At 40.4% G+C, this 12,344-nt stretch overlaps 1 protein-coding gene across 2 annotated transcripts in view; it reads left to right on the plus strand.

The window, feature by feature from the left end:
- LOC124784135 (ankyrin-3-like) overlaps positions 1-4,205 on the plus strand; it is a 98,514-nt gene extending 94,309 nt beyond the window's left edge. For both annotated transcript variants that reach the window (XM_047254077.1, XM_047254076.1), the window contains one exon: positions 333-4,205. In XM_047254077.1, coding sequence (XP_047110033.1) covers positions 349-2,919 — 2,571 coding nt within the window. In that variant the 5' untranslated portion in view covers positions 333-348 and the 3' untranslated portion in view covers positions 2,920-4,205. The remainder of the gene's footprint in view (positions 1-332) is intronic.
- The last annotated feature ends 8,139 nt before the right edge of the window (positions 4,206-12,344 follow it).

A 12,344-nucleotide genomic window follows, 5' to 3' on the forward strand; every position in this document is an offset into this window, starting at 1 on the left:
TTGCAAAGAAAATCAGTCTCATTACTTTGTCACACCTCGTATATTATAAATTTTCCTGCAAAGGATACTGGTGTCGTCTGTTGCAAAACAAAAATCAGTAATTCCAGTAAGAGGCTTATTACGTGAGGTCGTTTTGAGAGTTTTTTTCTCAGTACTTCCAATATTTTGTGCAGACTGTTTGTCCCTGGTTTTAGTAGACAGTAAGAGAACTTGTTTAATGTATACCTCTCTGCAGTACCCTATGTTTCATATTGCCTCTTTTTACTATAAATAGTAGCTGCATGATAGCTAAATTTATGGTCTGAAATCTAAGTAACAGTTTTGTGTTGCAGGAACCTTTGTGCTAATATGACTCTCACACTGCTGCGCAGCTTCGACAAAGATGAAATTCTTGGCTGGTCACCTGTCCGTTTCGCAGAGGAAATGGAGCATTGGGAGTCTGTGGAAATGATTCTTATTGAAGGAGCCTCTATGAGTGACTTAGCTGTGACGAAGAGGAAGCTACAGGACTCGGAACGTGCGGCACTGATCTTTGGCGAGCTCTGCAGGCGTAGGCTGGTGAGACTGCTCACCTTCGCCCTTCAACAGAGCCCTGGTCTGGTGCAAGCTGAGCTGCCGCTCAACCGTTCCCCACTACACGAAGCGGCCCGCTCTGGCTGCCCAGCAACTGTCCGCTGTCTCATCGCAGCAGGCGCTGCGGTCAGTGCTGCTGATGACCACGGCATGACTCCACTACACGAAGCAGCAGCCCACTCCAACGACTTCACCGTGCGCATACTTCTAGATGCTGGTGCTGTTCCCGACACCACAGACAATGGAGGGAGAATGGCTCTGCACTATGCATCTAGGAGTGGTTCCACTGCCTGCATCCAGCTTCTGCTGGCAAAGGGTGCGCCTGTGGACCATGTAAGTGCTGATGGCTGTACTGCTCTCCACGAGGCCGCCACCAGCCCCAGTGCCCACGCTGTCCGCTTGCTGCTGGACGCTGGTGCTGACAAACATGCAAAGTCTGCTTCTGGCTGGACAGCACTACACTGGGCTGCCAGCAGGGGTCGACTGTACGCTGTTATGATCTTACTGGAAGCTGGCATTAGTGTGGATGTGAAGACAGTGGATGAGGAAACGCCTCTTCACCTTGCAGCAACCCTCACATCGTGCGATGTTTGGGAGGCTCTCGTCAGGGCTGGAGCAGATGAAGGAGCTGTGGACAAGAATGGTCGGACGCCAAAGGAACGAGCTGCAGATAAGTCAGTGCCTAATGTTGTAGGGTATGACATTGGTGGAACGGGCATCAGCGATATATCACCAAACCAGTCTCATATTCCTCTGGGAGCGGCAAATGATGCACCATTGACATCCAATGGTAACGTGTGTGATTCAGAGAATCTCTCTGCTGAAGATTCAGTTGTGCCATTAAGCAGTGCATCACCAAATTCTACAACACAACAAGCAGTAACAACAACTGCTGAAGAAGATAACAGAACAGGTGTAGAGGGTGCACCATCAGTTTCTGGTCAAACAGCAGACAATAAGGGTAGCTTATTGTATGAGACATCAAGCAACAGTATCTGTGAGTCTGAGGGACCAACTGCTGAAAATTTTACTGTGCCTTTAAGCAGTGTGACACTAAATTCTACAACACAACAAACCATAACAGACTTCCAAGAAGATGAAGGAGCAAGTGTAGAGTGTATATCAGCAGTTTCTAGTCAAAGAACAGACAGCATGCATAGTTCATCGTGTGAGGAATACAGTGAACTGAGTGATGAAACTGGGAGTGCTGATGAAACATATAGTGGTGAGCTACTGGAGAGTGATGAAGAAACAGACAGTGGTGATGAAATGGTGAGTGATGAAGAAACGGGCAGTGATGATGAAACAGACAGTGGTGCAGATGAAGAAGATGCTTCTTCCTACATCAGCTCAGCAAATGAAGAAATAGATAAAGTCTCAGAAAGAGGGTCAGTTAAGGAACTTTTCTCCCCTATTCTGACAACTAATACAATAATGTCTTATGAGGGACCTCCGTTGTTCCATACTTTGGGAACTGTTGGCACTTCCTCAAAATACAACCAACAAGCAACAAAATTTCAAGGAAAATTCAGAGGAAGAGGACGCGGAGCTCCTAGAGGTACTCGTGGGAATGCAGCAGCATATACCACCAGATCAGTGGCATCAACATCAAGACAAGAAAATGTCAGTGAATCTCCACATTCGCAAGGAAGTAGACAGCATGGTAGGAGCAATGAGAAAGGAATCAGAAGAGGAAATTTTTATGGTTCTGTATATCAACATGCAAGAAGGCAAGGTGATGGAAATTGTGGCCAACCAAATACAGTTCTGTTTGGAGGTGGATTAATCCAGCCACATACCAAACAACAACCTAGTGTGAGAGATGACTATAAGAACAGAGAGCCTCATACGGCAGAAGACAAGAAAAACAAAAAGATAAAACACCCAAAATCTGTATCAAAACAAAAAGGAGATTCTAACGCGGAACACAAGAAGCAAAAACGACCTGATTCCCAGCATGGTGTAGGTCATCACAAAAAAAGACATGGTGAAAGTCACCATGGCAGTCAGCGTGGTGAAGGCTACAGTAATCAAAACAGTGAAGGTCATCATGGTAATCAACATGGTGGAAGTCATTATGGCAATCGACATGGCAAAGGGCATCATAGTAATAAATATAGTGAAAGTCATAGCAGTAATCAATATGGGGAAACTCATAATGGTAATCGACATGGTGAAGGCCATAGGGGTAATCGACATGGTGAAGCTCATTACGGTAATCAGTCTGGTGGTCACCATGGTAATGGTCATTATGCTAATCAGCAAGGGGAAAGTCGGGCTGGTAAGTGGAATGGTGCGGGCCGTGGTGGTAAGAGCCATGGCAGAAGTCGAGGAGGTAAGAGTTGATAAGTTACTGAGTAGATGGGTTGCTGCTAACTATATCATAAACATAAGCTGAGAATAAAAAGAGGAATACAATACTGAATCTACAGCAAACTAGTGTACAGTTGCTGCAACTGTCAATACAGTAGGCAGCTGTGGTATAATGGACTTTTATTTTAATATCTGTACACAATAAAACATTTACATGTACATTGGAAGAAAGAATGTCACCAGATCCAACTGTGAATGTGTGTGTTAGTGCTGATATAACTATGTTAAGACGGATAAATGGAACATCCAATTTATTTTAATGTGTGGAAACTGCTGTTTCCTGTCTAGGTCATTCCTGTACATGAGGCATGTCAGGTGGTACAATACTATGGATTCCATGTTAAAATCTTAACAGGTTCTGTAAGCTGTCTCACAGCTGTGAAGAGGGCAAAGTTATATGAGCACTATTGGGTTCAAGCAAGCTTTGAGATTTATGGTCTTACTTTTCAAACAAGTATTTTTTCTAAATAAAACTAAAAAAGAAACTTTTTATAAAAAAAGCTCCTAAAACACTTTTGTGCATTCACAGTGTGTATGTATGCAAGTGAGATTATACAATGACTGCCTGCTGTGACATATGTGCTGAATATTTGCTCAGATTGTAGCCGTTTTCACATGAAACATTTGTGTTTCAGAAAGGGGACATGACTGAAATCTTGGCATCACAGAAGTGACCCATCTTAGACAAGTGTACATTTACCGGTACCTGACTAGTACCACATACTTGAGTATGTAGGAAACATGCTACTATAGGACAAATTATAAATGAGAGTAAGTTTTTACCTCTGGATTATACTGCAGAATAGTTCTATGTAATGTGCTAGCAAGGAGCAGTTCATGTTTTGTACTGCTGTAATTTAGGAAGAGTGAAAATGTGACTACATTCTACATTGTACTGGTTCTGCAGCTCTGAAGAGGAACATTATCCGAACACCTAGCAACAATTTCAGCATTTGTATGTGTCTCACCCATTCAGTGCCTTGTCTATACATTAAATTTTGTATCTTTAAACCTTCCATAATATATTAGTATGTTTATTGTGTTTAATGTGCTGTTTTTCCAGTAAATATCTTACTACAATTTTTTATGTGTCAGTGACCATTTATTTTGCTGTGTTTATTTTATGGTATTTAATTTTCTTTGGTTTACTCAGTTTTGTGTAATGTGTAATAGTTTTTTTATTTCTCATTTTGTTGGCTTAATTTCTTGCGTCTGAGAGTTCTGTACAATTAATTTAGATAATTTATAAATTACATAAATCTTTGTTTTCTTCTTTTTCCTGTCCTTATCCCATATCTTCAGGGGTTTCAGCATGTTAATGTGGATTTGGCAATGGCAGTGGTAGAGGGTGGCTGAATGCGCTGTCACTACCCATTTTTCTTCATATGGAATTTGTGTACCCCTCCTGTCTGCGTCTAGTGTTAAGTTGTGAAAATGTGCAAATATTTTTCCAAATGTTTGCAAATAGTGTAACTGAGGTGGGACTACGGCACCCGCCCAATATTCACCTAGACGGATGTGAAAACTGTGTACAGACTGTCCTGCAAAACAGCCCTTATGGTTAATCTGCCATGCAGAATTGATGCAGGACAGGTGTGACTCCCCTAATTCAGGAAGCAGCATCCTAACATGCCTGGCAGTCTGGATAGGTCTGTAAAAGAGATAACTACTTTTTGCAAATTTTTTAGATAGAGAGCAGCATGCATTGTTCTGAATGAACATACAGATACTGTTCTGTACATAGGTTACAAGATGGCTCATAATGAAGCAGTATGGTCCTGACATTAGTGAGAAGATTGTGTCACTCTTTGAATGCAAGGGCAAATAAAATGCAAACCAGAATTTGTGTTTTATGCACCTTTTTGTAAATGGAGAAAGGCATGATCTCTGCTCATTGTTGCTTTCATTTCCAGTGATTGTTCTGTACAGCTAAAAGTTTCCGTACTATTACTTTAATCTGAATCAAATGTCAGTGCAAGAGGTACCATCATCTGTTGTGTAACAGATTATAATGAAGTATTCACAACAGAGGGTGTAAAACCACCCAACATTTTGAAAAGACTTGTGGCACCGTTCAGGGATAATACTCCGAAAAAGACTCAAGTGCACATATGGCACAAAAAGTTTTAACAAGAAAGAGAAACTGTTGAGAATGCAGCTCACCAATATTGCCGGAAGACCAGTATGACTGAAGAGAATATTTACATTGTTAGCTAGCTTATTGACAACGAATGACAAATAACAGTTCTTAAATTTGCTACTGAGGTTGGCACAAGCTCCAGTAATACTCGGGCAATCATTACTGATAACCTTGAATTTTGAAAAGAGATGGAAAGTGGGTGCCTCATCTTCTCACCAAGCAACTACCCGACCTCAGCAAAACAATCAGGAATTGTTCTGGATCACACTAGATCATCCTTCCTACAATCCACAGTTATTGCCCTGAGAACTTCATTTGCTTGCATCACTAAAGGGAGCAGTCAAGGAACACAGATTTGACATCAGTGGCATTGTCAAAGTGATTCTGCACAACTGGCTGCTGTTACAGACACATTCATTTTACAAAAATGGGATCAAGGAACAGCCTATCCACTGGGAGAAGTTTGTTTGCCATTCAAGAGACTATACAGAATTGTGTAAAACCACCCAACATTTTGAAAAGACTTGTGGCACCGTTCAGGGATAATACTCCGAAAAAGACTCAAGTGCACACATGGCACAAAAAGTGTTAACAAGAAAGAGAAACTATTGAGAATGCAGCTCACCAATATTGCCGGAAGACCAGTATGACTGAAGAGAATATTTACATTGTTAGCTAGCTTATTGACAACGAATGACAAATAACAGTTCTTAAATTTGCTACTGAGGTTGGCACAAGCTCCAGTAATACTCGGGCAATCATTACTGATAACCTTGAATTTTGAAAAGAGATGGAAAGTGGGTGCCTCATCTTCTCACCAAGCAACTACCCGACCTCAGCAAAACAATCAGGAATTGTTCTGGATCACACTAGATCATCCTTCCTACAATCCACAGTTATTGCCCTGAGAACTTCATTTGCTTGCATCACTAAAGGGAACAGTCAGGGAACACAGATTTGACATCAGTGGCATTGTCAAAGTGATTCTGCACAACTGGCTGCTGTTACAGACACATTCATTTTACAAAAATGGGATCAAGGAACAGCCTATCCACTGGGAAAAGTTTGTTTGCCATTCAAGAGACTATACAGAATTGTATGAATTTTATCTGAAGCTTAAACAACCTCATAAAAAATGCCAGTATATATTTGATTCAAACTAATACTATGACAAGCCCTGAATAATGCATTCTATGGAATGTGTTAAGGCAGAGGTTGCGGTGATCGTTGGCAGTGGTGACACAGGTGTTCTTAATCCATTGTCACTCATCAGGTCACATCATTAGTGGTATTGTTAAAATATGAATCCTTTTGGTAAGCTGAATGTGTCTAGTAAGGCACTACTTACATGGAGAACTGCCAAAGCAATATCCATTATACTTATGTGATTCTCTATGTTTTACTTTGGCGTCTTTTACTCATTCCATATCTTCTGTTTAAATGTAAGAAAATAAAAAAATAAAAATGATGAACTCCTGGTATTAATACAGGAAAATAAACGGGCAAATGCTTAGAGCTAGGTGCATACAAGCTAATCTAATACTGTTGTAGAACTAATGCATAGTTGGGGTGGGAGTGCTTTTATGTACAAGAATCTAAGTTGACTCCCAAGCCTTATGTATTATAGAATATTGAATTGAACAGGTCACTGAATGGTCTGGCACAACAGTGGATCTAAAACACACAAGCTGTTAATACTAATAGTTTACAAGTCATAATTTAACCCTAGCACCACTAAGCTCAGATCTGTCACATGGATGTCTAAGGGGTGGGGCGGGGAGGGGGGTTGGGGGCAAAATTGCCATCACATTAACATTTTTGTTTGTTTGTTCTGTTTTGATTATTTAATGAACTAGGAATTTCTTTACTAGGTTGCAGCACACTTTCCACAGTTATCAGGGACATTATAACACATACAAATACAATAAATAATGAATATGAGAAATATTATTATATTTTTATCATGACACTAACACTTTCATATACATCAGACTTACATTAAGAAATCATAAAAGAACATACAATAGCAAACCACACAAAAACAACAGAAAATCAAAGTCAGAAATTATAACTGAGTTTTTACTTCCTACTCACTTTCACTTTCAATTTCACAACCATTGCATATGACTGTTTTTGCAGAATGAGTGGAGCACACTAACTTGGAACACTTGCAACAAACTATAGACACTTTTGTCATCTTGTCTTTTTCATTTTTAGAGATTTTACTCTTCAAACAGATGTAACATCTTTCTCTTGAATAAAATTCAACAGATTGAACAGTTGCAGTAATGCTGGGGTGTTTTCCCTAGAACACTTTCCATTACAGAGATGATAGGCTTTTGCAAACCCATGATATTCTTTGCTCTCTCTTACACAGCTGGCCTAAAGAGCTGTTGACCTAATTCTAACAGATACAGCCTTCTTACATTATGATTCTTCTTATTCCAATTTGGGGTGAAAATTGTTCCAGCATTGAGACAGGCAATATCTATCAAGGTGAAAAAGAGTGATAATGGCCACTTTCTCACCCCTTGTTTTACTGAATGATGTTGCATCATATGATTAAGGCTGTCTATGCTTCCTTCGGTTTCATTGTAGTAGAGATTGATGTTTGTCTTTTTTTTTTCTCTGTTGTCTCGTCCACTTTATCATTGTATTGTGTTGAAAGAAGTGAGAGATCCTTAGTAGCCTTCAGTTTGGAGATGTAAGAAACCAAGGTAACTGGTGCGTTGCCTGCTTTTGGATCTGTGAAGAAGAACTTAGAGAAAAATAGCTCTTGACCCTGCGTCATCTTTAACTTTTCTGGTATGTGTTTCCTGTTACTCTTAAATGTTCCCACCAAAGTAAACTTATCCTTGCAAGGCTCCTCGGCTAGGTCTATGGATGTATAATAACGATCTGTCATTATATTTCTTCCACTTCCTGCCAGCAGATTCATTAGGTATCTAACAACTGCCTTTGCACTCCGTTCCTTGGCAGGTCATTCATCCTTCCCTGCAAAGACCTCCATTTTTAGAATGTACCAGGTGTGTTCATCTGATAACATCCTGATCAATATGCCCTACTTCCCAGGCTTGTCTTTCATGAAGACCTTAAAGGGACCTCTTCCTTCAAATAGGGAGAGCATTTGATTGATCATTAGATCTGTACTTGGTATGTAGTATTTTACAAACATTTTGTCAATTTTGTCAAAAACTTCACAATGAGGGCAAAACTTATCCAGCTTTCACTTTTTGGTTCTCGTTTCTTTATCATCAGATCTAATCAGGTACAGAAATTCTCCACATCGAATACGACTCATTGTAGCTATGTAAATATTCTTTCCCAGTACTTTCCCCCATAAGTCCTCAAGAGGCAGTCTAGTGTCCTTATTAGTGGCCATGAGTATCAAAATACTAATGAAGGTACACATTTCTTCTATGGTTGTAAGTTTTAAGTTCTTATTACAAGTTTCTTGGTTTTTATAGTCCATGATAATCTTCATTATTTTGTGAGTTATAAACTTTATGAAAGGTTCTGACACACTAGAGATCAAGCCTTCATGAGTCAAACCTGCACAAAAATTAACTGTATTTTGTACTGACCTGTGTACTTGCCTTGGAGGTGAAGTAATATATTCCCTACCGCTTTTTGCTGCAACAGTGATGCTAAAAGTAGCTGCATGCTGTTCATCAGGGGATGAACTCTGTGAACTTGACTCATTTTCGATTGCTGTGTCACTATCGTATGTCACAACTGTATGAACTTCTTCTGGATCATTTTCATCACCTTCACTTGCTTCATTTATTATAGCTGACACCTCTTCATCTGTGAGAAACCTCTGATACTGACGAGACATTTTATTAGAACTGTGAGTAATATACAACTGCTTGAACAACAAAGGAGATTTGAAACTTCCTGGCAGATTAAAACTGTGTGCCGGACAGAGACTCGAACTCGGGACCTTTGCCTTTCGCGGGCAAGTGCTCTACCATCTGAACTACCCAAGCACGACTCACGCCCCGTCCTCACAGCTTTACTTCCGCCAGTACCTCGTCTCCTACTTTCCGAACTTCACAGAAGCTCTCCTGCGAACCTTGCAGAACTAGCACTCCTGGAAGAAAGGATATGCGGAGACACGGCTTAGCCACAGCTTGAGGGATGTTTCCAGAATGAGATTTTCACTCTACTAAGAGGGGGGGGGGGGGGGGACCTGCCAGCACTTAAGTGAAATATAATAGGCAGATTTAACTAATTCACAAAAATTATAAAACAATGACAGCACATACTCTAGATATTTTTCTACAACTACCCAAATCTTGCTTCTTCACTTCAACAAATTATATTACACAAATAAATTAAATACTGTGGACAATTTTTGCCCCCTCTTAGTGGTGCTACAGTTAAGTTAAGCTTCATCAAGTAGAGTGGAAACTAATAAGTTGTCCAGACTTTGCTGGAGACTCATTATTTGTCGACTTACAGTGCTATGTACTGTTTTTGATGTTTTCCCGCAATAAAGTTTATAATGAGATTTGTTTTTGGTGTCAACTACTTTCAGTCATTTAGATGCTAAATCAATAAGAAATTGTTTTTCTGGATCTTTTAAGAATAAAATATGCCTGTCAGTTAGGTTTAGATCACAGAAAGAAAATGCTTTATAAAAGTGATAACCTATATCTGTCAGAATTTTTACATAGATACAGGTAGAATAAATTGGGAAGAGGTTCATAAAGTGGACACTGCAGGTGAAAAATTTAACTTTTTCACAAACATACACCTACAATACTTTACTGATCTTGGCTAAAAAAGTTAACTTGAACATAAATAAATAAATGAAATGAAGTGATCATGTGGTATTATTTGCTCCGAGGCCCCATCTGGGGAAGTTGAGCTGCTGAGTGCAAGTCTTATTTCAGGTGATGCAATACTGGATGACTTGCATGTCAGTGATGATGAGATGATGATGAGGAGAACACAAAACCTGGTCCACGAGTGGAGAAAATCTCCAATCCAGTCATGAATCAAATCCAGGCCTGCTGCATGGTAGGCAAGCATGTTGTGGGCTGACCGTGGGGATCCAATGGATGTCCAGTACATCCGAAGATCCAGTTGGTCCTCACCAGTGCCCAGCCCAGTTACTGCTCACGCTGAAGTTGATTCCTCACTTGTGGTCGAGTGGGAGGTCACCCTGGAGCATAGCATGTGGCGAAAGACCTTCCACGGGCCACATGGAAGACCTCCTCAGTTAGTCTGACAAACATGTTGCAGGTGCTGTCTGTAGCTGACACTGTTACTCAGCCAGATGCAGTCGCCTGTCCTGTTTCAGAGGAAACCTCTCAGCCTGCAAGATCTGGACGATGATAGAGGGTGGGGTTATTGATAGTTGATAGCTCCAACGTTAGGCACATTATGTGGCCCCTTAGGGACATGGCTGTAAGGAGAGGAAGAAAGCCAATGTGCACTCCATGTGCAAACCAGGTGGAGTCATTCCAGACATGGAACGGGTCCTTCTGGATGCCATGAAGAGCAGAGGGTGCAGCCAACTGCAGGTAGTGGCTCATGTTGGTACCAATGATGTGTGTCACTTTGGATCAGAAGAGATTCTCTCTGGTTTTGAGCAGCTAACAGAAGTGGTAAAGGCTGCCAGTCTTGCTTGCAAGATGAAAACAGAACTGACCATTTGCAGCATAGTCGACAGGAGTGATTGCGGACCTCTGGTACAGAGCCAAGTGGAGGGTGTGAATCAGAGGCTCAGACGGTTCTGTGACCATGTAGGCTGCATGTATTCCTCAATTTGCATCATAGGATGGTTGGGTTTCAGATTTCGCTGAATAGGTTAGGAGTCCACTACACGCAGGAGGCAGCTACACAGGTAGCAGGGACTGCGTGGTGTGGACTGGATGGTCTTATTGGTTAGAGGGTCTCGTGAAAACACAAAAAGGGCTTCAGTGAAAAAGGGTGCGGGCCAACACAGGAAGAACATAGATATATTAACCATTGGTATAACAGTTGTAAACTGTATAGTAGCTGTGTTGGGAAAGTATCAGATATCCACGCACTAATAGAAAGCAGCAAATAACCTAATGGTATTCTGAAAGGATAGGCCAAACATAGTTGGCGGTGGCATGTTTGGTGCTGTTAGAAGTAGTTTATCTGGTTGCAAAATTAAAGTATATAGTCTCTGTTAGTTGGTATGGGCAGAGGTCAGTTTTGGCAACTGGAGTAAAATAATAATTGGATACATTTACTGACCTCCCAATTCAGATGATACAATTGCTGGAAGATTCAAGGAAAATTTGAGTTTGTTTTCAAACATGTACCCAACTCATACAATTATAGTTGGTGGTGACTTTAATTTACCCTCAATATATTGGTGAAAATACATGTTTAATTCCAAAGGTACTCATAAAATATCACTCAAAATTGCCCTAAACGCATTCTCTGAAAATTATTTCGAGCAGTTAGCTCATGAGCATATGCAAATAGTAAACAGTTGTGAAAACATGCTTGACATCTTAGCAACAAATAATACTGAGTTAATAACAAGTGTCAAAATGGATACAGGGATTAGTGAACACAGGGTTGTCATAGTAGGATTGAATATTGTAACCCCCAAACTCTCCAACAATAAATGAAAAGTAGACCTGTTCAAAAAAGCAAACAAAAGTTCACTTGATGCCTTCCTGAGAGAGAATCTCTGCTCCTTCCAAATTAACAATGTAAGTGTAGACCAAAGGTGACTTGAATTCAGAGCAATAGTATCAGCAGCAATTGAGAGATTTACACCAAATAAATTAACAAATGATGGAGCTGCTTCTCCTTGGTACACAAAATGGGTCAGAACACTGTTGCAGAAACAGTGAAAAAACATGCCAAATTTAAACAGATGCAAAATCTCCAAGATTGGCGATCTTTTACAAAAGCTCAAAATTTAGTGTGGCCTTCAATGTAAGGTGCTTATGGTAGTTTCCACAATGAAACTTTGTCTCAAAACCTGGCAGAAAATCCAAAGAGATTCTGGTCGTATGTGAAGTATGCTAGCGGTAGGACACAGTCTCTGTGTGATAACGATGGATATGCTATCAACGACAGTGCTGCCAAAGCAGAGTTGCTAAACACAACCTTACGAAATTCCTTCACCGAAGAAGACAAAGTAAACATTCCAGAATTCGAATCAAGAACAGCTGCCTAGATGAGTAATGTAGAAGTAGATATCCTTGGAATAGTGAAGCATCTTAAATCATTTAAAGAAAGCAAGTCTTCTGGTCCAGACTGT

Source organism: Schistocerca piceifrons, chromosome 1, assembly GCF_021461385.2.
Source record: "Schistocerca piceifrons isolate TAMUIC-IGC-003096 chromosome 1, iqSchPice1.1, whole genome shotgun sequence".
Taxonomy (NCBI): domain Eukaryota; kingdom Metazoa; phylum Arthropoda; class Insecta; order Orthoptera; family Acrididae; genus Schistocerca; species Schistocerca piceifrons.